Source organism: Falco peregrinus, chromosome 7, assembly GCF_023634155.1.
Source record: "Falco peregrinus isolate bFalPer1 chromosome 7, bFalPer1.pri, whole genome shotgun sequence".
NCBI lineage: Eukaryota > Metazoa > Chordata > Aves > Falconiformes > Falconidae > Falco > Falco peregrinus.
Window position 1 is genome coordinate 57637338 of NC_073727.1, and position 27004 is coordinate 57664341.

At 45.5% G+C, this 27004-nt stretch overlaps 1 protein-coding gene across 2 annotated transcripts in view; it reads left to right on the forward strand.

Moving 5' to 3' along the window:
* The window catches only part of LOC114012958 (protein LYRIC-like), a 30792-nt gene continuing 3788 nt past the window's right edge, over positions 1–27004 (forward strand). The window contains exons 1-9 of one of the 2 annotated variants that reach the window (XM_027790904.2): positions 1–514; positions 10660–10719; positions 11748–11838; positions 13259–13327; positions 14981–15196; positions 16792–16866; positions 18442–18540; positions 25911–26020; positions 26733–26852. In XM_027790904.2, the coding sequence (XP_027646705.2) occupies positions 197–514; positions 10660–10719; positions 11748–11838; positions 13259–13327; positions 14981–15196; positions 16792–16866; positions 18442–18540; positions 25911–26020; positions 26733–26852 (1158 nt within the window). In that variant the 5' untranslated portion in view covers positions 1–196. The remainder of the gene's footprint in view (positions 515–10659; positions 10720–11747; positions 11839–13258; positions 13328–14980; positions 15197–16791; positions 16867–18441; positions 18541–25910; positions 26021–26732; positions 26853–27004) is intronic. The other variant, XM_055810855.1, reaches the window with a different exon arrangement.

Here is a 27004-nt window from a genome sequence, read left to right on the forward strand (position 1 = left end):
CAAGCACAGACGTGTCCGCGTCCCCCCCGCTTCCCCCCATCCTCCGCTTCGACCAGCCGGTCCCCCCGCCCGGCACGGCTCCGCAGCCGCGCTGGTGCCCGCTCCCGGCTGCGGCAGCCAGCGCGGCTCCGGCACCAACTTTCCGTGCGCGGCGCGGAGCGTCCCCCGCGGGGGCAGCGGCGGCCCCGGGGCGGCCATGCTGGGGCCGGCCGTGCGGCTGGCGCTGGGCGCGGGGGAGCTGGGGCCGGCGGGGCTGCCGGGCCGGCTGATGGCCCTGCTCTGGCCGGCGCTGGTGCTGGCGGCGGCGGCGGCGGCGCTGCTGGTCCTGCGGGGGCTGCGAGGCGGCCGGGCCGCGCCGGGGCACCCGCGCCGCGCCGCCGGGGAGGCGCAGGAGGAGGAGGAGGAGGAGGAGGAGGAGGAGGAGGAGGAGGAGGATGGCCCCGCGGGGGCCGGCGGCCGGGCGGCTGGGGCGCTGCCGGCGCGGCAGCCCGAGGAACAAAGGCGCACGGCGCAGGTAAGGGCGGCGGGGGGGTTCGCTCCCTGCCCGGGGTCTGCCCGGGACAAGCACCCTTCCCTCCCTCCTCCCCAGCATCTTCTCCTCCTGCCTGCCTTGCTCCCTGCAGACCCGCCGGGCAGCCCGGGGTGCCCCCTCTGCTACGGCCACCCCCCATCCCGCGCTCCCGGGCAGCCCGTCCTGTCTGGAGATGCTGCGCCCCAAACCTCTCTGGGTGGTTTAGGGGTCAGGGACTCAGCGTTCCTCTGCGAGCCCCGTGGTGGCATCAGGGTTACAGGGCAAGGCAGCAGGTTGCCAGAGCACCTGGCCTGGGATTGCTGGGTTTGGCATTTCTTCTGCCACGTTGTCTAACACCATAGCTCCATATGGGCTTGATCCCGAGTGCAGGGAATTAAGGTAACTCCACTTAATGTCCATCATATTAAGAGGGAGGATGCAAGCTGTGGTGTTTATACAATGTCCTAATAATGTATATTTACTTCGAAGCAAAGCTTCATTATTATTGCGTTAATACATGCTGGTAGCTGAGAGCTGATGACCACGGCCACCTTGTTGAATATATGTTTGAGTTTGATATGATGCACTGCGATGAAGTTTCTGTATGACATCATCATGATTGTGTCGCTTTGACTTGCTGTAAGCTGTCTGTAGCAGAAAATCTGAGGATAAATTACAGAAAACCGTTTCACCAAGGTATTGCAGTATGGAAAGTAAAACTCCCAGGAGAACATACTGAACATAAGTAAGTATGTACTTAAAATTAATACATCAAGCATTTCTGAACATGTTTATCTGACTAGTATCTCCTAGGTCTCACTTCTGAGAAAGATAAACTAAACCCGTTTGGGGGGGTGGGGGTGGAAGCTCTGTGAGGTAGGCTGTAAAATAAGTGGGTTTTTTCTTCATGAATATAAATATATCAGGCTGTCCATCATAACACTAGTTTTCAGTGGTTTATTATTTGCTGTGGAAGTTTTAACTTTTAGTTGTATTAGCTTTTAATAGGTTGTTCCATTTTAAGGTATTTTGTCTTTCATCAGTAAGAGCAGAATCTTGGCCCAGCAGCATAGGTATCCCTAAATTAGTAAAGAACAATTAAATCAAAAAGCAATCCAAACAGAACTGCCCATGTCAAGGGTGACTTCAGTAAGAATTTTATTATAGCATTATAATCATCGATACTAGATGACTTCAGTAGACTAGATGGCTACAGGACAAATTAAAATTTTGCAGAGCCACCAATTATTGGAGGCAGTGTGGGACAGAAAGAGCGGGACCTCCATATGCTGTTGTCAGAGACAGGCCCGGTGCTGCAATGGTGGTGGATTTACTAGTTTAAGCTGAAGACACTGCTTCAAATAGATATTTTCTGGTCAGCGATGCTGTACCTCACAGGCCTGGGTAGCAGAAACCAAAGAAGAGCAGAAAGAGATAAACTGAAGGGATAAATTTGTTTACAGTCATCTGCAGTTTCTATCATTATTCTCATCTTTTGCTGCACTGGGGGTTTCCTGCTCTTTAGGGGCTGGGCTCTAGCAGTTGCGTTTACACAGGGTAGAATCATCCTTTATGTCAGACCCACTGATTATTCTGTAAGTGCAGAAGAGGCAGAATATGGTCCTAAGGACATGGAGGATGAGAAGGGGATGATCAAGAAAAATAACTTAAAAGATCCTAAGGAAAGATAACCTGGGGAAAATATCTTACATGCTGAAATGAAAAAATCAGGCTTGTCCTCCCATGACAGTAGCCAGCCCTTTCTCTTCTCTGTTTGTCTCGTTTTCTTTTCCCTACCCCCCTTCTCCACGGCTCCTTGTCATTTCCCATCATGTTATCTCTGGCTTTGGAACATCATATCCTTGAGGCAAAAACTTTATCTCCTTACGTAAGTGTAAAATGCTCCATGCTGCTTTGGCACTTAGCTGATGCAAGGATGCCAGAACAGCAGAACACCTTTAATATGCCGAAATTTGCATATGAAAATCTCTACCAAGGCAGCATCAGAGATATTATTAATAACAAAGTCTTCCATCTGTAGACGTGGCCAATGCCATAAGCTGGGGCGCGCAGGTATTGCAGGGTGGGAGCCACTCTCTGCTGCCTGCTGAGGTATGAAGCTAAGAGACGAATTGCCTCCGGTGCTCAGGTGTGTTGATACATCCCAGCAGCCAAACATCTGCATATCCTGGAGTGGGGGATAAGCCAAGATCTTAATTAAAAGAAACTAGGCAGTTAATTATTTTTTCGGTTTGGGAATGTGTGTTTGCTGGTGATTCCCAGCCGCTGCCCCATGGGTGGGCTGCAAGACTGCCTTCCCTGGGGAATCTGCCCTTACAGGGCTGCAGTTCCTCTGATGTAGGACCAATCTCCTTTCTTCTGCATGCCCCTATGCCCCATAGCAATAGACAGCCAGAGCCTGCCCAGGGTGCCTTTGCTGGAGGGTGTAGCGCGCCCTCAGCAATCCCCAGGGCTCCTTCCCAGCCTGCAGCTCCCAGCCACAGACCAGCCCTCCCAGCCACCTCCATCCAAATCCTTCCCAGGTCCAAGTCACTAAAATGCAACAGTGCACAACTACGTTTGTCTCTCACAATGCCAGTCCTGCTGGCAGGCAGCTTTCAATCCTTTCATCTCACTACTTGTTTACTTGGTGTATAGCAGAGTAACAGGATGCGGTGATTACTAGCCTCTGAGCAGGCTGCACGCTCTAAGACCTGCTCTAAATTGCTTTCACAGCCCCTATGAGATAAGGCTGTTGAACAAACTTTGTTCAAATGGGTGCACGGCCCCAACACAACCGTAAAAGCACATTTTGAATGTGATCTTACTATGCATCACACATAACAAGTTACATTCTGGCTGCTGTCATACACAAAAAAAATCTCCAGAAATGATGCTAGAGGGTGTTCAGTCTTTTTCAAGATAACCTTTTCCCTAATAAAGAGTCTTTTAGGAAACTGCTAACGAGGCTTGCTGGAAGCCAACTGATCTGAACAAGATTGCTGTTGAGTTTCGGGGTTTGTGTTTATTCATAGGTTTTAGGTTGTTCTGTAAATTGGTCAGTCCAAAAGAAGAGCTTTTTGTACAAATGCGGTGATATCATCTTTCTTAGGCAACTTCTAAAAATATGTATTATCTGATACATCCCAAAAGAAAGCTTTCTGCTTTTCAGAAGTGTCTTTAGAAACCGGAGATACTTTTTGCCTCTTGTGGGGATTGCTTAACAACACCAGAACTAAAGATCAGTCTCCTCAGCTCCAGAGGTATGCAGATAGATCTTTTTTTCCTACCTTTTCTGGTTATACTGTATTTTTCATGCCAATGCAACACTGTTCCACAATTATTTTCATACAGCAGTCTTGGATGAGAATTGATTTTGTAAGTATCCTGGAAGGTGTTGGGGTTTGGTAATTGCCTTCTTAAAATGGAGACTTGATCCCTTGATGTAATGCTGCTCTGATTAATTAGAATAGTAAATCCCAGGAAACTGATTTCTTCATCCCTCCTTGCAACAGTGGTTTTAATCCACTCATGCTGGGGAAACTCTTTTGTCTTTCCCCAGACGTCTCATCAGATGATAAGAGCAGCTGAGCTGAGGAAAGTACCTGTCAGCTCCCCGAATTTATAGCTGCTGTATATGGCTTCTCTGGCCTCTTGTGCGTCCTGGTAAGGCTGGCCAGTGGGAGGGTATGTAATGTAGGCATTACATATTACAATACATAGCATCTCAGAGCTGCTTCTCTAATTTTTCTCTTGGAATTACCTTCAGATATGAATGGCTACAGCTGTAGTTCTGGCTCCTGCTTCTTGTCATCAGTCTGTATTTGTTACCTTTCAGTGCTCAAGGGGTCCCTACAGGCAACTTCATCCCTGTGAATATGTGCAAAGGAACAAATTTTCTGTGCTGATGGCCCACATTCTTTTCCACGAGGTTCTTGGAGCATCCTTTTGATGGTAGCACCATCTCTTTCTTTCCTCTACCGGGTGCCTCAAATGAAGGGGAAAATTTCATGTATTCCCAGTAGGTTTCCCAGACAATTCTGTCTGTTGCATGTGTTTCCTGTATAATTTTCCCTTCCAACAGATTCTTTTTTCCTACTGGGAATCTATTTGTCTGAAGTGATTCTGTCAGGGAAAACATTGTATTAACACATATCAGTAATAGCTGTTAATATGATTAATATTTACAGTATTGATCAAAACCCAAGATCCTGCTCTCTTTTCCCTCCCCTTTGCAGGTACGTGTGTCTAGTGGTGTGAGCAGGCATGGCCCAAAGAAGTTCTTTTATGTTCTGCCATGCATCAAAAGCCTCTGAGTTTCTTTTGCTAAGGAACCCAGTATGTTTTTGTGGCTTCCCATTGTCACCTTAGCACAAACTGCCATTGTGTTACCCTTTCTCTAGCTATTAGGACTGAGTAATTTTCTTTGAAGCTGGTGCTTTCCTGTCTCCCTGGCCACTCTTGCTTTGTTTAAACCCCATCCTTTCTTTGACAAATGCAGGCTTGTCCTTTCCCATTCACCTGGTTCCCATTGGTTTAGGAAATAAGTCTTCCAGGTTAAAGTCCCACAGGACCACATGGCAAAGCCGGACTGGCCAGGATGTCTGCTTCCATTTATGAAAATCTGATTCAGAATTAATGAAACTCAGTGCTGCTTTTATTTCCCAACACATTTTCATGCAGATTGCTCATTGTCTGCTGATGGAGCAATCAATACAAATTGCTGGCTGGCCCAGCAGCAGCAGCGCTTTGGTGCTTTGGTTCGCCTACCCTGTGGCTGAGCCAGTGCTTCTGCGCACGGGAGGGAAGAACCCATCCTCAGAGAGCAAACAGTGGACTGCAAGTGGCGTTGCAAATACCCAACTCACAGTGTGCCATGTGGGGAGCAAAGACCAGACATTCCAGAGGGTGCTGAGAGAGATGAAGGCTCCTGCTCAGTTTTCAGCTTGTTGAAGGTCTACTGAGAAAGCTGAGGATTGCGGTGATATTTTGTTCAGTAGTAACACAGCATGTTTCAGGGAGGTTATTTAATGCCCTGGTTATAAAGTCCATTTCTTTTTGTTCCTAAACACACACAAACCTTTCTTTTTCTTTTAATTTAGCACATGTTGGTGCTGCTTTTGCTGTACCAATGCAGCCTTTTGGCCTAAGTCCACCACATTTATCTTGTGGTATAACATAAGGTGGAACAAAAAATAGTTTCTGCACTGGAAATAAGCACTAGGAAACAATTTAATTGGAGTATTTCTTAAATCTGGAAATGGTTTTGTGTTCACAGACCCCCTGCAAGAATGGGATGGTTTTGCTTCTGTTCATTTCCAGTGTCCAGCCCATTTAATTAAAGTTTTTTGAAAGTGGTAGCTGAAAACAATTTTTCTGAATCTTTATTCATGTTCTTAAATGAATTCCTAGATTTCCAATGTGTGAAGCATATAATAGCTCCCCTTGGGTTTCATGTGCTGAGTTTATTTTGTCCTAGTATCCCTCTTCTGGGGAAACCTTTGCATGACTTCCTTAGGGAATGCAGTTTTAAGCACCTTCCCCAAGTGGGACAAAGGGCGGTTAGCGAACCTGAAGCTAATGTTCACATAATTTTTAATTAATTCTGTAACCAGTTGGTGGCACTGCAATTTGAAAGCAGGCTTCCTGATCGGATAGACACTTACAAAGGTGTTTGGCTCTGTAAAAATGACCAGTCCTGTGAAAGTATTGAAATGCATAAAGGTAAGCATCTAGGGGTACAGTTTTATGGCTTGGAGTACACAGTTTATGTATTAATGATTAAACCCGTATTTTTTAACATTTGAAGACCTAGTCTTTGCCTCCTTTCTTTGTGACTTTATGTAGAACTATATTAACAGTAAAAATAGATTAAATGCTAGCTCAAGGGAATAAAGGTTTCAGAGCAATCATCAGAAATATAACCTTAGGTTACAGAAAAAAAAGGCAGGGGGTGGGGGGGAAATCCTGTTCCACTGGGTCATGAACCAAATGGCCATGAACTAAAAATAATCTTTCTATTGTTCCACAGAATGTGAGTAGAAATTAATATGCTAAGTCTGATTCCACTAAAAGTCCGGATTCTGTTTCTCTGCATATATTTAATGTATTTGGAATTGCACTGATAACTTTAGACAGCCACTTAATGCAGAGGGTTTAGATGTGTTGTCCCTGTACAAAACTACATTTTTCATTAAGGAAAAAATTACCCTGACAAATTCATTTCCCTTTAATGAGTCCATTAGGTTAAGCTCAATAAAATAATGAAAATTCACAATAAAATAATGAAAATTCCTTTTTCTTTTTCAGAACAGCCAAACGGCATGGTAAAGAGGCATGACTAATCCTGTATGCGAAGGGCTTAGGAAGGGAAGAATAGGGTAGGGTGGGGTTGGTACAGCCGGTTTACTGCCTGAGAAGGGCTTGGGTAAAGGCAGGATTTCATACAAAAGGTCGGGCTAGAGTAGTACCTTTCCACTAAAATGAAGTTGAACTTATAAAAATACTTGGTGATGAAAGGAAGGGAGCTGCTGCGATTACTGAAGGATGGTGGACAAGCAGCAGATATTTCAGGTTTGAAAGAAGATCATCGCCTGAGTAGTGAGCTGTTTGGTAATCACCAGTCAGTGGTCAGGTTTGGTATTTTTCTTGCACTCAGCTGCTCATGAGGAAGGATGCAACAAGGTTCAGGAGTGCAGGTGGGTACTTAGGGCTGAATAGCCAGTCATTCATCCTGAAGACCCCTGGGATATAGTAAGTGACTGTCACCAATGTATTTTTAACCTTTTAGTCAGTGATAGAGAGGGGGATGTTTGCCTAGCAGATGAAATATCATTTAAGTAGCAAATGTTGTGCTTGTCTAGTAAAAGTATACAGCAGTCAGACTGACAAAACATTAAAATGCAGTACTGCAATTTTTCCAGCTTCTTGATTGCTGTCATTTTGTATGGAGAGAAGGTCCAGGAACATGATCCTGCCCCAGCTGAGACAAGTCTGTCAGAGTCAATGTAGTTTGCATCTTCCCTCATTCTCTGTCACACTCAACGTTTTCCCTCTGGAGTTCTCCCTGCCTCTGTGAGGGCTCTGTACAGCCTTGGGCTGTGCTCACTCATGGCAGCCTGGGGGAGGAAGACAGTTGCATGTCCTTAATCTTGACGCCTCCTTGTCTCTGTGTAGTCGCTCATGCTTGCAGAAGCATCTTGATGTAAAGAGCAGCTAAGAGGAGGTGGGATGTCTCTTATCCTCTGTGTGTGTCTGAAAGAAGGCAAAAAAGCATCCTCCTCCTTGCCTTTTAAGTTGGCCCTGCTGTTTTTGTTGCTGATGGTGGCAGTCTTGCTGGAAGCGCTTTTTTTTGGGAGTTGCAATTGCAAAGCCTTTAGAAAACAGTGAAGATTTTGTTATGAGACCTGGGAAATCACCAGAGTTTGCCGAGATTGGGAAGGAATACTGTGTTTACACATTGAATGGCTTCCCCCAGTCATCCCTTCTTGTGTTCATCCCATAAAATTCAGTGTTCCTGAAGTCCTGTGCCATATAGTGGAAAGTCACAGCCCTCCACCCCCAACAAGTTATATTGCATAGGAATTTTTCACTGAGACATGATCTGTTTGTATTTTCACACAGCAGACAGGAGCATATGCTGAGAAAGAATGGTGTAAGCTCAAGGTCTTTCATATCTAAGTGGTTCAAATTTTCACCAGAATTCCTCTGGTGTTGTATTTTATGTCTGTTAAGGCTGCTTCCTTCCCTGCTGCAGGCAGAGTGGGTTTTTTCCTTTGAGCAGAGCAGGATGTGGAAAATGGTTTGTTTTGTGGTGGGACTTACGGAGTAAATGTAACTTCAAGTAAATTAACCTGAGAGTCTCAGAAGAGAGATGACTGCCTGTGGGACAAACCAAAGATGGCCTTGCTAATTATTACAAAATGTGGCTGGCTTTTAACAGAAATAATTACTTTGCTAGTGAATGTTCAGAAGAATATAATTGTAAACAATTATATTGTTTGCAATTGACAGCAAAGGGAAACAAAAGAGTTGCGAACCACTTGGTTTAAGCTTATAATTTGAAGCTGGTGGAATTACTGATGTAATCGGGCAGGGATTTTGGCTCCTGTTACTGTGATATTTTACTGGAAGACTCAGAATCAGTGATGCCTGTGTGTTCAGAGTGGTATGTTGCAAAGTTGGCAATTTTGGGGTTTCCCCTCCTAATAACTGCAGTGTGTCAGTGGAACACCAGCCAGCTAGGTCCATGCTACACCGTTGTCTACCACAAGCTTGTCACTGGTCCAGGTTTCAAGCAAGCACCTCCAGGGATGAAGCATTTGCCAGCATGCAGGTGCCTGTCTTGCTGGTTTTAACATGCACTTCAAATCAGACCTTTCTGAGACTTGGGGGGAAATAGCTCTAAAATCTCCAATATACCAAAGAACTAAGCACTAAGAGGCTGAAGGACTGCAGCCCCACTGGGTTTGTTGGGGACAGGTGTGGGCAATCACCCACAGGGTTTTATTTGCTAGTAACTAATCATCGCAAACGTCAGCAGAGCTTACTTTTTTGGTGTCTAATTAATAATTGGTTCGTCTCTCAGAAGAAGCTGCTTCAGGTGCTGATGATGTTTCCAAGTGCCTTTGGGATAGCACACAAAACCTTGTTGCTCTGTGGAAAAGAGTTCCCTTCCATCTCCATGTGGCCCTGAGAGAGCTGTAATCTCGCCCATCAGAAGGTGGCTCTGGGTCTTTGCTTCTCCCAGCCGCAATGGTGTCCCTATCACCTAAAGGGATGGGGCCACCCAGTGAGCTTTTTTTTCTAAAAAACCTACCAGATTTTAGCTTTCCTGATTTACTGTGCAGCGTTTTGCAGTGTGTGTCATTTCTGTCTCTCTTTTTCATTTATGGCACTTGTTATTCTTCGGCCCTGCAACAGCATCTGTGGCAGTGCAGAGCGGGTACCACTCCTCTGCAGCTGAATCGAGCAGATTTTGTCTTCCAGCATGCATGTGGTTAAACTCTGCCACAGTGTCTGGGGGACAGAGGTCACTTGTGAGGGAAGGGAGGAGAAGTAGAGGGTGGAACGCATCAGCTCTCTTCCCTTCCCCAAGAGGACCTGAAGCCCCTTCATCACCAGCTTGTGAGAGGGTGCCCACTGTCTCCTGATGCCAAGGGGGACAGCCCTGGGCTGCAGCCAGGGGTGTTGCTCCCTGCAGGGCTCCCTTCACCTGCCTGGCGTCTGGGCTCCCGATCACCCCTTGCCCTGGGCAGAGGTGGAGGAGGGATCAGCGCCCAGGTGACAGCCTGGATCAGGCTCCTTGCTGAGCTTTGGGTTTAGCTGGGCAGCCCAACAGGTCTGATGGAACTGAAGGAAACCTGGGCAGCATTGAATGAGGATTGCATTGCACAAGGAGAGCAGCACAGGCAGGTGGGAGGAGTGCCATACACTCAGCAACATGCTCCTGGGCTTGTCGGGTGGGAAACAGGCACCTGGAGAACAGGAGCCTGCCTTCTCTTGGTTGCTGCTGCTTCTGCGTCATGTGCAGTGGCCCTTGCTGGCACAGCCCTTGCCAGCTCAGCTGCAGATTTACACCCTCCCCCGCCGTAGCTGGAGGTTGGTTGTTGCCAGTGAATCCTGAAACAGCCAAGACATTAACCAAACCATAATTTGAAAAGTCCTTAATTTTCATGGTTTACTTCACAGGATCTAAGTAGGATGAAAGCTATTTTTTCAGTTGGTCACATAGACTTGAGGGGGAACATAAGGTCCACCCCAACCAGTAAACAAGAATTAAAATAAGCCTTCTTCTGTCTACGCTGCTTTTTTAAGACAGGCTTACCCTATTTGAAAAACAACTTTGATCCTAGACACATCTTAGGATAAACCACAAATATGTCTGCTTTGGAATAAATCTATGTAGAGTTTCTGGATTTACATTCATAAAGGCTTAGCTAGCACTAATTAATTTGGAATAAATTAACTCGAATTGGAACAAAGCCACGAATTCTAGCCCAGATTTATATGGGGGGTTATTTATCTGTGTCTTTCAGCCTATTTTATGTATTATAGGAAGGCATTCAAATAATTGTATTCACATGTATATTTACATACACACACATGCACTTATATATTCCATAATGTATTTATTGTCCATCTTCTAGGTTCCAGTGAATGGCCAGCTTCTAACATCAGTCAACATCAGAGAGAAAAAGCTCCTCAAGGTACCTGCAAGAGCTTTAGAGTTTATATGTCGTCTTTCAAGACACATACTTGTTTTAAGAATGTTCCCTGTTTGGTAGTTCTTTTTAAAGATAATTTGCTTTTCCCGTTGTTGGAGCACTTAAGAGGTGACTTAGGAATGTAAGACCAAGTAACTCTGGCACAGTCACACTGTAGTGCCTGTCACTGCCATCACAAGTGGGGTAGCCTCATGGCCCAAGCCCAGAAGTGGGAGCTGGGATTTCCTGTGTTTCAGTTCCAGAGCTGACATGGGACGTTTTCTTGGATCTGGCCAAGGGTTTTATTGTGAGCATTAAGCACTTGTACTGGTGGGTGTGGAGGAAAGTGTCTGTGCTTTACAGACACTTCCAAGTGCGGAGCAGCCCCCCAGCCTGGTGTTCCTGGTGGGGGTATCATGCCTCGGAAGAGTCAAGAACCACTGTGTTAAAACTAGAGCACTCAACAGTGAAGGTTTAAGGTTAGCTCTACTGTTTCATCAAGCTATATGAAAATGGCCTCAGCCACTGCTGTGCCCTTTCAGATTAGTGCAAACTACAGATATGTTCATTAAACATTCATTAAAATAGGCTGTTCCGTGGAGTTTCTTTTGGTTAAGTATAGGCAGGGTCCTAACTTTTGATTTCAGCATTGCTGACTGTAAAGGGGGTAAATAATTTTAGGTTTTTCTCCTTTATAGGAAGAAAATTAGGACTTAGGAATGATGAATGCAAATTTTACTAATAGAGTAGGTGGCTGAACTAAAATGTGAGCTTTGTAACGTAGCAGATAAGTCAGATTTTGTAGGCCAAAAGCTATAGCATTCATTGCTTTGGAGTTTGCAATAAAATCTGCTCAGGAAGGCTTTTGCCCCCATTTAAAGACTTCACCGAGACCACCGACTGCTGCTCTCTCTGAGTACTACTGCATGGTCTCTGTTTCAAAACTATTGCCCTGACTCTTTTTTCCTTCATGATGAAATGCAGCAAATACCTGTTTTATCTTTCTGCCATGTATCTCCTGTATACCATAGCCTAAGAAGAAGAGGAAGGCTCAATGCTCAGACAAGGAGGTGCCAAAAGATCTTCTTTCTGTGGAAAAAGACAAACTGCAAGAGGAAGAAGGTAACAAAAGATCTGGTTCTCCTGTTATCCGATTGATATTACCAAATAATAACATGGGATGAAATATTTCAAAAGGAAGGTCTTCTCTACTACTCTAGTGTTCTGCGTTACTGAGAAAAACTGCCAGTTTGAGAGCCATTTCTATCTGCTCCTTACTGCGTGTAACTGTGCGGACAAGGACCATGAGCTTTCCTGCCACACTTCTCAGGTCCCTACCGCATTCACAGGGATGGCAGATCTGCAGATGAGGAAGCCTCTCTGAAGTGGCCAGAGGTCCACTGGGTAGTGGGGTCTTGTCTTCATGCTCTTACTCTAATCCTGTGGCCCTTGCCGTGAAGCTGCGGTCTTCTCAGGCCGTGTTTTGTTGTGCTCATGATTGCGACTGGTAAAGGCGCTGCGGCAATACACAGCCAATTTCTAGCATGCCCATGAACAGAGCCAAGATCTTTGGTTGCAGGCAAATCTGTGGAGAAATCTGGCAGAGGTTAGCAAGGCTCAAGCAGCTGGAATTTCACTGGAAAATACACTGCATCCCATGAGCCCCTCTCCACCTCACCCCACCAAGGGTCATATTGAAAAAAACAAATTCTAAGCTTTTCTGGGCTTAAAAGATTATAATGTCATTAGTGTGGTGGTGAGAGCAAGAGAAGCCCTCGCTGCTGTTGGACCGGAGTCCTCCTGTGGGCCCGTGGGTCAGGAGCACAGCAAGGCTGCTGGCGGAGAAGGGGAAGCAGCAGCAGCTCTCTTCAAATGGATGTTTAATTTTTTGAACGGATGAGCCAGCTGAACTGTTTTCACACATTATTTGGGGATGCTTCGGAGAGCAAAAGTCTCGGTGAAATCCAGGGACTGTGCTTTTCCTTTTATTAACCATTTATGTCATTCTCTCCCCTGACTTCTTGGTCATGGAGAACATGGATGGAGGCAAAATGTGGCACTATCTGTGTGAATGAATGCGTGTGGAAATCAGCTGTGTGGCAGAGGGTCTCCACATAGCAGGACAGAGTATGTTCAAGGCTAGAGAAAGCCAGTAAATTGAAACCTTGTCTGACTGAAGATTTTCATGATCTTCTTTCACCTGTCAGACATACAAGGCAGTTGATGCTCTGTTGTGACATATCCCCCGAGGGAAAGGGGTGTCACATCAGGCTGACACAAAGGACAGAAGAGTATGTACAGTTACATGAGTCAGGAGACATGACAGAAAGGTTTGTGATGGGGATTTCTTATGTAACGCATTTCTGCAGAGACGCACACAGGGCAGAAGCTGCACGAGACTGGGGCAGCACTTGCTGCCCCGGTGCCACTTTTACAGCCAGCATCAGAAACTATCAGATGCTGTTTATATTGGTGCTAAGCAATAAAGGCAATAAAGGAAGTTTCTTGTTAGCTTCAAAATGAACTTTGCTCTGCGTTGTAGGAGTCTGGCAGACCAAGATCAGCAGCCGAGAAAAGCGACACTTGAGGAAGGAAAGGCTGAAACAAAAAGGTAAATGCACAGGCTCAGTTCACACACCTGATCTGGCTGGGCTTGTCACCCCTTCTCACTTCCCAGCATCTTTCTGTTTGCTCTATTCACCATTCAGCAGAAACATCTTTGCACGCACTTAGGCTGTTTACTTAGGAAAAGGCAGCTTTGGGAGCTTGCTTTTACTCCAGGCTTTCAGTAAAATACATATCATTACCCATAGGACTTTGAAAGCAAATGTCTGCTAGAACCGAGACCTGCTAAAGGCTTGATGTAATACAGATTAGTTACTTCTGTGTGACTTGACGGAAGTTGTTTTCTGATAATGGGTATACAAAAACCTGTGTAATTTGCTCAGTTCCAATTGTGTTCTTTAATCCAGGCCTACCCAGAGTAATTTATTAGAGTAACTTAGAAGCTAAGATAAAGTTTGGAATTGGGAAACATAGCTGGATAAATGTGGGTGTTTCTGCACTGTCTGCAATAGGACTACTTTAAAGTGCTCTCAGATGCTCTACTAAAACTGAAGCACAAGTGAACAGCAAATTTTAATCTCAAAATACACAGATATTTTGAGACCTCTTTCTCTGCCATTTGGATTAAGTAGAGTTAAATATCAAGAGTTTGGATTTTTAAATTTTGGATTATCAAGAGTTAAATATCTGCTTGACAGTCTCTAAGGGCTTAAGGTCCTGACATCTCTGTTTGCTCTCTAACAAAGTAGATGGGTCTACATTTGGCTTGCTTCATGTAAGTTGGCCTGTTGGCATGGGTGGTGCCAGCTGCATGTGCAGAAGGTTAACCACGCATGGTTTAACACTAAGCTGGTGCAGGCATTAAATGCTTTGCTGACCCAGGGGAAGGGAGCTCAGCAGACCAAGTCGCATTTGAAGCACCTGAAGTCCTTGGTGTGATCCTGGAGCCTGGGTTGTGCTGCAGGCTGAACCAGGTGATCATGGTGGTCCTGTTTAGTATGGATATTTACAGAGCACTGAAATGTGGTCTTCTGGGAAGAAGCCCTAATCCTGCCGAGTGCTGACTGCTGTTTCCTAGCAGGGAAGAAGCAGCAGCAGCAGCATTAAGGTGTGTGAAGGTGGGGTTGATGTCAGCAGTGGTCCCGTCCCCACCACAGCCCCAGGAAAATGCTTTGCTATTCTGAAGGCTAGAGTCATAAAGTGCTTTAGGAGTCTTTTGGAACAAAGGATGTTGGAGATAATTTTCATTATTTATAATATCCATATGCCTGGCAGTGATTTCTCTGGCAGCCTTGAACTACAACATCCAAGAGGTTTGCTTTCTTTTTCCTTGGAGGTCATGCTGTTCTCTTTCTCTCCCTTTACTGCTCTGGGTCCCCAGCTGGACTCTGCAGGCCTTGAGCCACCTTGCAGTCAGGAAGGGATGCCCAAGGCCTCTGCAGTGCGGCGTCATCTCCTGTGGGACTCATTGCTGGACTATGTGGTGCCTTCCTTCTCACATGGCCTTCGCATTTGCTGCTTCAGTGACCCGTCCCAGGGGCTCTGCGTTACTGTTATTTTATCTGCAAATAATTTCAGTTGGAATATAGCCATTAGATCTGATGAGTTTAGGTCAGGCTTTGCTTTGTTGTTTCCCCTGTACAAACTCTTTGTTGTAATTAAAAATACTGATGACCCTGTGATGTTTATTCCCTTGAAGACCCCAACAGACCATCCCTGGGTAGCTCAGCAGCTGAGCCATCCTTTGACTGGGATGAGAAGGGAGCTGTGTGGTCGCTCACAGAGGACACCAGTGGCAGTGTAAAAGGTGCTTTCATTGCCAAGGCAGAGTGTGGGACTGTGCTGAAGGTCTCAGGAGCCATACGGGAAGAATCTGTGCCCTCCCAGTCAGAAGAGGATGTTTTTTCCAATGTAGGTGAGTGTTGACATTCAAACGTTGCAGAGGGAAAGTTTCATGAATTACTACATCCAGCAGTGTACATCCCCACCAGCATTTGTCCTGCCTGCAGGCAGTGTTGTCCACCCCCTTTGAACACTGCTAGCTGGCTTTTATTTTCCAGCAATGTGAAAAGTGGGGTCTTTATGGCAGGAATGTCTTCTGTGTTGCAGACTACTTGTTGGGTGCAAGTTGGTTTCTATCCACGGGTATTTAGTGTTTGGTTCCTTTGCAACCAAAGCTTTTCCTTCTGAGGATGCTCACACATGCTCAGCATTAGGCTTCAGGGTCTATCTGTGCATTTCAAAGCAGTATGAGGCAGGGCTTTCCCAAATCAGTTTGGGTATTTGACAGTTGGAAGTACTTTGTTCATGTCAGTGCTGTGTTGTACCTACACAGTTTGCCCGGCTTCCCAGCTGATTCACCCCTTGTTGGTGTCCAGCCAAGGTCATTTAGAGCTGCTTTGGGTCTCAGTTGTGCTGCGACATTCTCTGTGTAACCTCAGATACCTTTAAAGCAGAGAAGGGATGAACAGCCAGGCCATTAGGCTAAAAATTAGGAGCCTCTGATAACAGCTGTCTCACTGGTATTTGATGACTTTTTGTTTCCATCGTGGTTTAATTTTTATGGCAGAGTTATGACTTACATTTTAATTCTACTGTGGGTGATACTGTAGATTCTAGAGCAATACGAATAATTAATAACAAGGTGGTAATTGGGCCTCTTTGTGTCTCTCTTCCTGACTTCTTGGTGGAGCAGGAGAGTTATGAGTTAAAAGTTAAAGGGGTTAATACTGCTTTTTGGTTGATTTTCAGAAGCCAATGTCACTGCTTAATTGAGCTTGTTGGCTTGATTGATTGGAGCTTGAAGTCTGTGTGATGACTCACCATCAGTAGCAGTAGTCGAGTACTCTGCTGATTCAGAAAATGGTCTGTTGCCTTACCTGAATTGCTTTGTCTGCTAGACTCCTTTTTTCACAAAGTATAGGGTTGATGGGGGTGGGTGACATTAGTACCACCTTTTACTCTGAGTGCTTTCAAAAGGCCAGATTCCAAGCTGATAAGCGATGACAACTTCTGCCAGTTGTGCATAAAGGGGACATCCGTTCAGATGAGTGAGGAATTTTATTAAGTCCAGAGAATCATAGAATTGTTTAGGTTGGAAAAAACCTTTAAGATCATCAGGTCCAACTGTTAACCCAGGACTGCCCAGTCCATCACTAAACCATGTCCCTAAGCACCACATCTATGTTTTTTAAACACCTCCAGGGATGGTGATTCCATCACCTCCCTGGGCAGCCTGTTCCAATGCTTGAGAAGTGCTTTGCTGGTGTGACATGGGTTTTGAAGGGCTGAGAAGGTGTACATGGTGACTGGGCTGGACTTTCTCTGTCCATAGAAGATAATTTCTCCGTGCTTGATTCTTCTCCGGCAACAGAGGCTGCAGGCTTGGGATGGAGAGAACATGAAAGGACTGTAATGAGACTGGGAGACTCAGGCAGAAACTGCATTTGCCAGCTGTGAATGTATCATCATCACATTTTGGGTTACTGTTTGTTTGCTTTTTAAATGCAGGAACGTGGGATATTGCAGAAGTAAAATCCTGTCCTGTGACCTTTGGGACGTTATCAGAGCTGTCCAGGGAGATAGGTGAGTGGTATCTCTTTGGACTTCTGTCTGAGTTCTTCTATCTTAATAGATGCTTAGCTTAAAAGTACTCTCATTGCTCACATATGGGTCTTTTCCCTTGGAGCCACATTTCATTAGTCACTCCCTCTTGTAGAGCTTGCTTGCATCTGCAATCCAGCACACCAGCATTTTAAGGGGTGACATCAGAATGTTCTATTGAGTGCTTTCCAAAGTCGTGTCTCATCTTGGAATAAATAAAAAAAACCCCATTGCCTCCGCAGCAAATTCTTTCTTTTAGATTTGCTTGCACAGAAGGTTTTTGTTATGTTCTGATGGCCAACAAAATTCAGAGAATTTCAGACCGAGGGAGGGAGCAAACGCCCAGCTCTTTAGAGGCTGCCTAGCCAGCAGCTTCCTTTCCAGCACAGTGAGGGATTTTCAGCTGGAACTTCTCCGTGCATGGCCTTGTGAAGGGTGGAGCATCTCCTGGTTTTGCATTAAGTTGAGCCTCATTTCTGGCTTTCACTTGGCCTCTCTGTGACTCTCAGTCCTTTCCACTGCCTGGCTCTGAGCACTCCTGGTTCATACACTCTCTACCTACTCAAATTTGTCTGGAGGTCCAATTGGCTGATGAATGCAAAGTCTGGTCCTGAATCTTTTAGAGATGCTGAAGGCAAACACAGATATATATAGATAGACATCCATGCACAAAACAGCATGTGCAGTGTAAGCCAGAGCACTGAAAATAGCTTCTAAAGCTAGACATTTAAAACATGCCATATTTAATCATGTGTTTTCCAACACTGTATCATTTGGATTGAAGCAATTCCTACTGTACAAGTACTCAACAGGGAGAAATATTTGTTAACATCTGCATTTATGCAGCAAAAAATCAAGCCAATACAGAACAAAACTGTGTAAACAAGGGAGTTCTGTAGGTGAAAGGAAGCAAGGAAAAGATGTGAAAAAGATCTGGTTATGAAAGAAATGAAGAAAACACTATGTGCAGGCCTTAGAAAGGGGATGAGGGGAGTCATTGAGGGAGGCATATGAATCCTACTGGTTGCTTTACTTGTTGAAAAGAATCATAAAACCCCCTTTAAATCTTCTTTTTCCACCAGCAGCTCCCTCTCATCTGTGCTTTTTCTTGGAGTAATTCATTTGGTAATTATGGATTTCTGTCAGAATGAGCAGAAGCCTTCTCACTGAAGGCAGTGGGAATTGGAGCTGGATACACTGGATATGGCCTTTGTTCTGCAGGAACTATATGCCTTTTTATGTCCCCAACAGAGATGTGTTGGAAGTTTACATCTCTGGATATTGTTAGTGTAGCCACTCCTGAGTGGGTCGTTTTTAATAAATCGTGCATGTAGTGTCCTCGTCCAGCTTTCGTTAATAAATCCACTGCAATGAGCAGCATAGATTAATGTCTGGCTTAAATTACATAACATCCAGGCGTCGTGACATAGCAAGCAGATAAAGGCATGATTAATTGTTTTTAATAATGTGAATATACCTATGTGATTATCTTTTAGGTTGGAGGGGGGGTGTTGTTTGTTTTTATTTTTTTTTTAAAAGACGCTTTCCTGTATGCAGATAATGTGAAGAGTAAATCATCTGAGGCCAGTCCTTCCAGATACTGTTGGCATGCCAGCTCGACTTTCCTCCCCACAGATGATGCATGGCAGGGGCAGGGTACGTCTCTTTGCTCTTTTTCTATTGAAACACTAGAGTACTAATGCTGATAACCCTTTTCAGTCTGTTTCCTAAGCCTCAAAAAACAGGGTCCACTTACTATGTGACTCATTTGCACAATGCTGGTAGGGGTAAGGGAGAAATTCAGTGTGGGTCTGGTTGCGGGCAGGTGCCCAGAGCTGCTGTGAGCTTGGTCAGAGCAGCAGACACCCTGTGTGGGACCCTTGAAAAGGGTGAGAATGTGCATTTTATTTATGTTTTTATTTAGAAGGTGACAAAAAAAGGATGCAGTAGGTATGGTCTTGTTTGGTGCACACATACTGCTGTGCAAAGTGTAATTAGAGCTTCTGGGCAGCAAGACCAGCTGTAGGGAGGCTGGCTGAAGGTTCCTGTAGTCCACTGTCCTCTCTCCAGCAGTTGTATATAGCAGCTGCTGCCAGATAAGCACAGGAGCAGGGCAAGCATAGGGTGATCCCTCCCCACACCCAGGAGAGAGTGGGTCAGGGGCTTCCTGAACCAGAGGCAACAGTATGGGTGCTGTGCTTCAAAAAAAACCCCAAATGTTTGTAGTCATCTCAGATTACTAAATTTGTGAAATAAGTTCAAAGTTGGGTTTGGTTTTCATAACTGCAGTATCCATCCTGTTTCCCTCCCACCCACAGTTGGGTAGGGAGGGTAGAGCTGAGTGGCCCCTTTCCAGGCAGCCCCCAGCTCAGGCTCGGTGGGCTGGCTGGGGAAGAGCTGCAGAGAGGACAGGGCACTGCTAGAGCGTGGGGTACCTTTGCCAAGACTTGAAACTTTGTCTGTAATACCCAGAATCCAGATGCAGAATCCAGCTCCAGTGGACTCTGGCAGTCAGGATTTCAGTCTTTTTAAGACTGGTGATGTTGGGGTTTTCACTTCTAAAATCTGCTAGAAAGGCCGTGTGGGTCCTGAGTTGCTGGAATAATTTGGCATGAGCAGTGTGAGTATTAGATGGCCTTTTCTCTTGACCTTTTGGTCAGGATCCAGTGAAGTATCTATTTATACTCCTGTTGTTGGGAAGCCTTACCCTGCTTTTGCAGGAATGATGGCTGACAAGCCGAGCAGACCCCTTCTTGCTCTAGCAGCTCTGACTGCCTTACAGAAAAACCCAGACTGGTTTGAATACATGGAGGAGAAAAGGCCTTGGTCATCTTGCTTCTCTGCCCAGTCGTAACTGAGACTCTGCAGCAGATGCATCAGTTTGGCCATCAGAAGATTTTATAAATAGCATCGTTTGCTTAACAAAACAAACAAACAAAAAAATAACAGCCCCAAGCACTCCCTTCCCTTAGTGCTGTTTGTTTAGCCCCACGTGTCTGCTGGTGAGCGCCTGGCCCTTTGTACCTTCTGAGCCCAGGCTTGCCCGGTGCGTGTGGGAAGGAGGGAGGCGACGTCGGTAGCTCTTCAGCTGCCTTCCATTGCGTTGCATTTAGCATGTCACGCTTGGCACACTCTGGCTTTGATCTGCGGTTGCAAAGCCAGGCCAGAGATCTACTTTTTTGGTGCCATGTCCGTCTGAGAGCAGAACAGATAGGAGCAAATTCAGCAGCTTGCTCTTGGGAACATTGGAGCAGAAACATTTTGATTGAAAGCAGAAACGGAAGGATTTCTGCCTGCCTTACGGCTTGATTCTTAGTAATAGTAGTTTTTTTCCTTTGACTCGTCAGCCTTGATATTGATGCAGAGGGGAGTGTCGCGAACATGTATTCCCTGAGCGCAGATGAGGTAATGGTTGGCGTTAAGGTCTGCACTGCAGGCAAAATGAGCTCTTTGACAGTTAAACAAGGCCTGTTAGCTCTTGCAGGCCTGTGAACTGAAAAAAATGCCATTCATAACCTGAATATGAGCTGGGGTCATTTTATCAAATCCAGACCAGTGCATTTAATGAGTTTCTTTGTTCCGTGCTGGGCTGGTACAGAAGAAGGAGCTGGATGCTGGACTCCTGCCTCTGCCCCAGCTCACGGAGCAGCCTTGGCTGGCTCCCCGCTCCGTGTCGGGTTATCTTTCTGTGCAGCACCAGCAATAACGCCCCAACTCACAGAAGGTTTGAGGCTTAAGTGTTGTCACAAGTGAAAGCATATATACACAGAGGGAGAGGGGGAGTTAGTTAGGGACCTGAGTATTCACTATCGGTGTGTTTAAAAGTGCTATGGGAGCGTTTAAAAGACTGATAAATCAGGCAGGTTTCAAAACAACACACTGCCAGGCTGGCATTCATTAATGATACACGCTGCTGATGGTTCATTCTTAATCATTGTCACATCTGGAGTGCTGTGCCCATTTCTGGGCTCCCCAGTACAAGACAGGCATGGACATACTGGAGCAGATCCAGCACGGTCGACCCATGTGTACGAACACCTGATGGGGTGGTTGCCCCTGGTCTGCACGGAGAGTGGGCAAGAGGCAACAGGTATGAAGTACGGGAAATTCCACTTATACATAAGAAAAAGCTTTTTGTTACGGTGAGGGTGGTCAGGCAGCAGAACCGGTTTCCCAGAGAGGTGGTGGAGTCTCCGCCCTTGGAGATATTCAAAACCCAGGTGGCTGCATCCCTGAACAACCCGCTGTAGCTGTGCCTGCTGTGAGCAGTGGGTGGGACTAGACGGTCTCTAGAGGCCCCTTCCAACCTCAGGAATTCTGTAATTCTCATTCTGTCATCAGTCATTGTCTGCATATTAAAACAATGAATCCTCAGCCATCTAAGCCTTCGTTAGCTAGGGGTATTCAGTGTCTTGGAGCTGAAGCCACATGGTTAGCAGTAATGGCTGCAGTCCCTGCAGTCCCACCAGGCGGCTGAGGTGGCTAGGACTCCTCCATGAGAGAAGGGGGCCCCAAAGTGGGCAGCTTCTTTCATCTTCATTTTTTCCTGCTCATCTTTAGTGTTTGTATACTTTTCATCCCTGCCACAAAGAGAAAAGAAAGGGAGGTGAATCTCTTCTGCTTCTGGTATAATTCACTTTATTTTTGAGCCTGGGAACTGCTCTGGTTTTGCTAGGCGCTTTTCTCACTTGTTCTGCAGCGTTGTTCTGGATCCTCCTGCTCTGCCTCCCGAGCTGTACTTCCAACGGCTTTACTGCTAGCATGTATTTCCCAATACTGCCTTTGTGCACCTATACCATGCGTCTGCTGCTGCCCCTTTGGTGATATTTATGTAATTAATCTTAGCTGTCTTAAAAAACACGTTATAAGCTGTGGCTGGTTTTCCTCTTACAAAATGTGTAACCCACACAGTGCAGCTGGCTGGGCTGTTTTAGAGCACTTGTGTCTGGTTCCAAGGCAAGCAAATGCTAATTTTATCCCATGCGTCTGCTTCTGAGTGCAGTGGACCTGTTTTAGGCAGCAGTGCAAGGCAGTCTCAGAAGACTCATGTTCTGCTTCACAAATGCAGCACGTCTCACGACCATGAGGGCTGTCTTTTTACCTGTGACTTGGCATCTTCCCAATGAATCCTTCTTGATTGCCAAGGCAGATTTTCCCTGGAACCTTCAGAAAGCTCCCATGTCTCGTGACTCCCATCCTTCCCTTTGTCCTGGGGTTAAAATTAATTTTAATTCTTTTGTGTCTTGGGATTAGGAAGCCTCTTTCAATTAAAAGCAGTCTTCAGTCTGGGACTTATTTTTGCATCTACTGATTTATGCTAGAGGAAGGTGCCAAATGAGGGACTCCTACACCCAGCTGGTGGTAGCCATAATTTTGACCTGTAACATATAAATGTAAGCTTTAGACTGGAAATTGTCTATCCATTTGCACTGAATGGATTCCACTTGGTCAACAAGTGAGGGCTTAGAAATTATTTGGTTAGAACTGGGCTCTTTACACAGCCAGCTGCCCTTTGCAAAGGGATGGGTTTTCTACAGCAGCCACATAAGGACTTAGTGCCATGGACAATATGCAATCCACTGAGAATTTTGCCCGGCCAGATGAAGGGTTGCTCTCTCTTAAGTTTTTGTTGAGCGTATTGGGAGAGAGCATGCCAGAGGCCTGCTGATAGCACAGGATCCAAAACTACAGTTTTCTCCTTCTCAGTGGCACAGACTTGAGTTTTGCTGCAATACTTTCCCGTTTTGTTTTCCATCCAGGTAATTAGGCTCAGCCTATAGAGTACTCTACCCTTATCTATTAGATGTTGTGGAGAACCTGGTGACTGTCCCTTTTGACCAAACCCTGCTGCTGCAGGACCCTGTTTGCCTGCTCTGTGACCCCTCCCAGGGTGCAGCCAGCTGCTCACTGGCATTGCCCGGACAGCTGGAGACCAAGGGCATTCGGGTGGTCGGTGCTGGGATGGACTTCCTGCCTGCAGGGGCAGCCTCCCTGATCTCTGAAGACACCTTCAACATAGTGCCCTTCAGGACCTTAAAGTATCTTCATTACATGGGGTATGTGGAAATGACCTTGGCCCTGAAATGCATGCTTTATATGGGACGTGTTTGCTGCCAGCAGGGAACAGGGAAGTACAGCTTTGTCTGGGTAGGGCTGCTGGGGGACTGAGGTGGGTGGCAAGTAAGAAGCTAGTTGGAAAATGGCATTTTACAGGACTGCTTTTGTAGAAATGAACAGCAGGAATTATCAAGATGTTGGTCTGTAGATGTGTGGGGAGAGATTACCTCCGTTAGTGCTAAACCCACCAGGTGAGCAGGAGTACATGCTGCTGCACATCCCTTTTTGTGTTTGTGGTTTTCTCATACTGAAGGAAATACTGACTGGTTTAGCCTGTGAGAAGATTTATGACTCAAGAGGAACCAGTTGCTGATACAAAAATACCAGAGAATATTCAAAGTTTAAAGACATTCCAGGAGATGTCACTGTAGAAGGGAAATATGCCACACAAGAGGAAAGGTTTTAAACCAGTGCTCTAGGATAAGTAGGTTTAATCCAATTTTCCTATCAAATCCAGCAAATTGTGAAGAATCTTATATTACCCTTGATTTTACTCTGGGTTGATTTTAAACACCCCTGGCACATAATGCTTTGGGAAGAGTAATTCTGAGATGAGGCAGACTCACTGCTGCCTGCCTGAGCTTCATGCCTACCTGCATGACAAGGACGAAGCATGAACGTAAGCCCATTGCAGGAAGTTAGCCATTAAAACGATTTTCATGCTTAAAAATAAGTACATAAATGTACTTTTTGAGAGATCAGAGGTTAAATAAGTGAAGATGAGAGTGGTGGCTTCCAGTGTGTCTTCCTTAAGTTACAGTCCATTTTGCTTGCACACCCATGAGAGCATCCATCGGCAGAGCTGCTGCCGTGCAGCTCGGGAGGAACTGTCATTCTGGAAGTCTCGGTGCCATTTCACCAGTCCCTGCATCATGCTGTGTACCTTCCTGGTAGCCAGAATTTGTCTCCTCACTAGCAGTAGCACCACAGTTTTGCTTTTAACTTTTTGCTGCCAAGACACACTTGTGGTATATTAGTGCAGAGGCAGAGTGTGCACCACATGGGCTGAGAAGCTGGGACTTGCTGTGTCCTCACCCTGATGTACCTTGTGGCGTAGTTATGGGGTGGGGAGTGCAGGCTGGTATTGCCTTCAACCATGACAGATAAATTGTCCAGAATTTGTGAGCCAGACCCTCAGGTAGCCTAACCGGGGAGAAGTGGCAGAAGCATTTTGGTGGTGGTATCCCATGCTACAGCTTACACAAACTGTTCTTCAGACATCTAACTCATTCATGTGTATTGTGCATCTCTCAAATCTAGGTGCATTCATTTGCCTAAAAGACTGGGGAATGCATTCCAAAATACTTATTCCTATCCCTTTTGAAGAAGGAAAGAAATACTGTCTATGTACAGGGCATGGATTTTAAACTGAGAAACTTGAGCAATGTTTATAATCATGTTTATAACATTTGGCAGCAAACTGGACAGAGGAACTTTTTGGAAACAGTTTTCTTTTATCATCCCCAGCATGCTTTTGGTTTGGCCCTGCTTCAACTAAAAGTTTTTCCATCTAGTTTAGGATTTTTTTATGTTTGTTTTTATTTTAAGAGGCATGATCAGCTAAGAGTTATTATTATATGTTTTGTTTTCCAAGTCTTTCTCCCTGTTAGGATACGGCTTAAGATTGTTACAGTCAAGCTATTAAAAAATAATCAAGTAGTCCTTTCAACATCTTATGCTGATTTATCTGGTTTTTTGCACGTCATTCAGTTTGGGCAAAGGAATTAGGCTGGTCTGTTTTGCCTTCTTGCCTGAGGGTCATTTGCCAGTGCTTTGCAGAGAGGCAGCTGACAACTTGTGGCCAGATTTTCAAAGGTACCAGAAGCTGGCAGATACAGAAACCTAAAAGATTTTCAGAAGTTTTTTGCCTAGATCCCATGAAACGATCAGAATTGATGCAGGCTAGGTGTTACCTATTTCATGCATATTTAGAGTTGCATGTTAGGGAGCTTTGGAAATTATGCCGTGATGGTGCCTTTCTGGCTTACATTCAGGAAAAGAAAATGGAAGAGGGAGATGAGGTCAAAAATGTACTTGGTTCTGTTTTTTATAGGAAATAAAACACCAATGAGAACATTAACGAACACACAAATCCTTTGCTAATATTACTCTTCTATACAAATAATTCCTGTAAGGATGGTGTGTTGCAGTGAGTAGAAGAGCCTGCTGTGTCTGTCGGTGTTTCTGTACGTGCCTGAATCCTTCTCCATGAAATTAAAAGAAAATGTTTGAGAAGCTATGCTATTAATTTTGTAAAGCTTGTTTTCTTGAAGTGCAAGCTGGAAGGACTTTGTTCGGGAATATGAAACTCCTTAACACCAATGTAGCATTAAGAAGCAGGTATTCTTTATTGCAGTGCTGGATGCAGGGATCACTCCACCTAACGTGCATAGCTTCCTCCTCTCAGGTGGCTCTTACTATGCAGTACATGTATACATATTTAACAAATTTCCCAGAAAATGCATACATATTAATGAGATTACCCAATACTAATTATAGTATTTGCCCTCCCCCTCGTGCATGCCCAGTTGTCCAGGGCAGGTGTCTTTGGTGGTCTCAAGGGTCTGCAGATCTGCCCACTCCTCTATTCAGTGGGCTAGAGTTCTCCTTTGAGGTCCCCATATATGGTCTTAAACCAGGTCATCTCGGTCTCTTTACTCTTTCTTGGCCTGGAATTGCTGGCCTTGGGCCGGTTTTCCTTCATCCTTCAGTGCTATCTCTTTGTGAGAACGTGAATTTATTGCTTACGAGTATACAAAGATTAGTTTCAAACAATCAAGGTATACCAACTGTTCAAACGTAGGGTGCACGAGTACTTCTAAGTTCTTACGATTAAACTTTAACCCTTCTGTAACACTAGGAAGTAGTATGGATTTCAACATAACTCATTCATGTGCTTGTCCAAATAGATAATCCTTCAGCAATTGACCTGGACTCTGACTGGAAGGCTCCCACGGAAGAGTGGGGAAACTGGACAGGAGATGAGGAGAAGCATCAGATGGAGGACGAGAAGAAGAAGGTGAGTCAGTGGCGTTGATGACCCGGGGAGACCTACTCCAACAGGGTCAGTCTCAGCCAGACTGGAGTGTCCAGTTCAGTGCTGGAGCCAAGCTCCTCTGGTCATGGGGGATTTCTCACACTGGAAGGAGATGCTTGGCGTGGTCACTCCACTGACCTGTCTGAGATAGCTGGAGCTGGTGGACACACCTGCAGGACATGTGAGATGGTTTGGGGGGAGTTGGCTGGTTGTGGGAGTTCATCATCTGGGTGGCATTGCTGTCCTGAGTGGCAAATATTGGGTGTTCACCACACGGCGTGAATGAACTCTTTCTACTGCTGCTGAGCTTCCTCAGTACTGAAAAGAGGTGTTGAGTCCACAGCTGACACTAATTTTCACACCATCTCAGGTGGCTGGGACATATTTATTTATTTAAGTGAGAGGGTTTGCTGAAAGTGAAACAGTCATAGCTTGGATGGAGAGGTAGAAGCAGAATGCTCGCTGTGTAAATGCTTTCTAGAAGTCCAGGGAAATGTCCCTTTTTGGCAGCAGTGGGAAGAGTGTACTGAGCTTTTTGCAAATAGCTGTCTTAAGCTGAGGTGTGCACCTTATCCAGAGAGATGCCCTGCTTGTATGCTGTCAGCACACACTCCTGGAGGTAAAAAAGTTTTCCTGAAAAAGCTATGAATCAGCTGTCCCAGGCCTCCACTTATAAAATCTTTGATGCTTTCAGGATTTGCCAAAAGGCAAAGCAGGCATTCGCTTCTGCCTTTCTGGACTCGAAAGCAAAACACAGCGGAAGAAGAAGAAAATGGAAGTGAAGGAAGCAAGGGGTGGAGCTGGACTGAGGCATGTGAGTATTTTGCATTCCCAGAGTAGCTCTCATTTTCCAAGAGCAGGATGATGTGGCCTAAGGGGGGCTTTTCGTTCTCTTCATCTTCTGGCTTCCTCTCCTTTTTTCTCCCTGCCTCCCATAAGAGAAGGGTGAGCATAGTAACCAGTGCG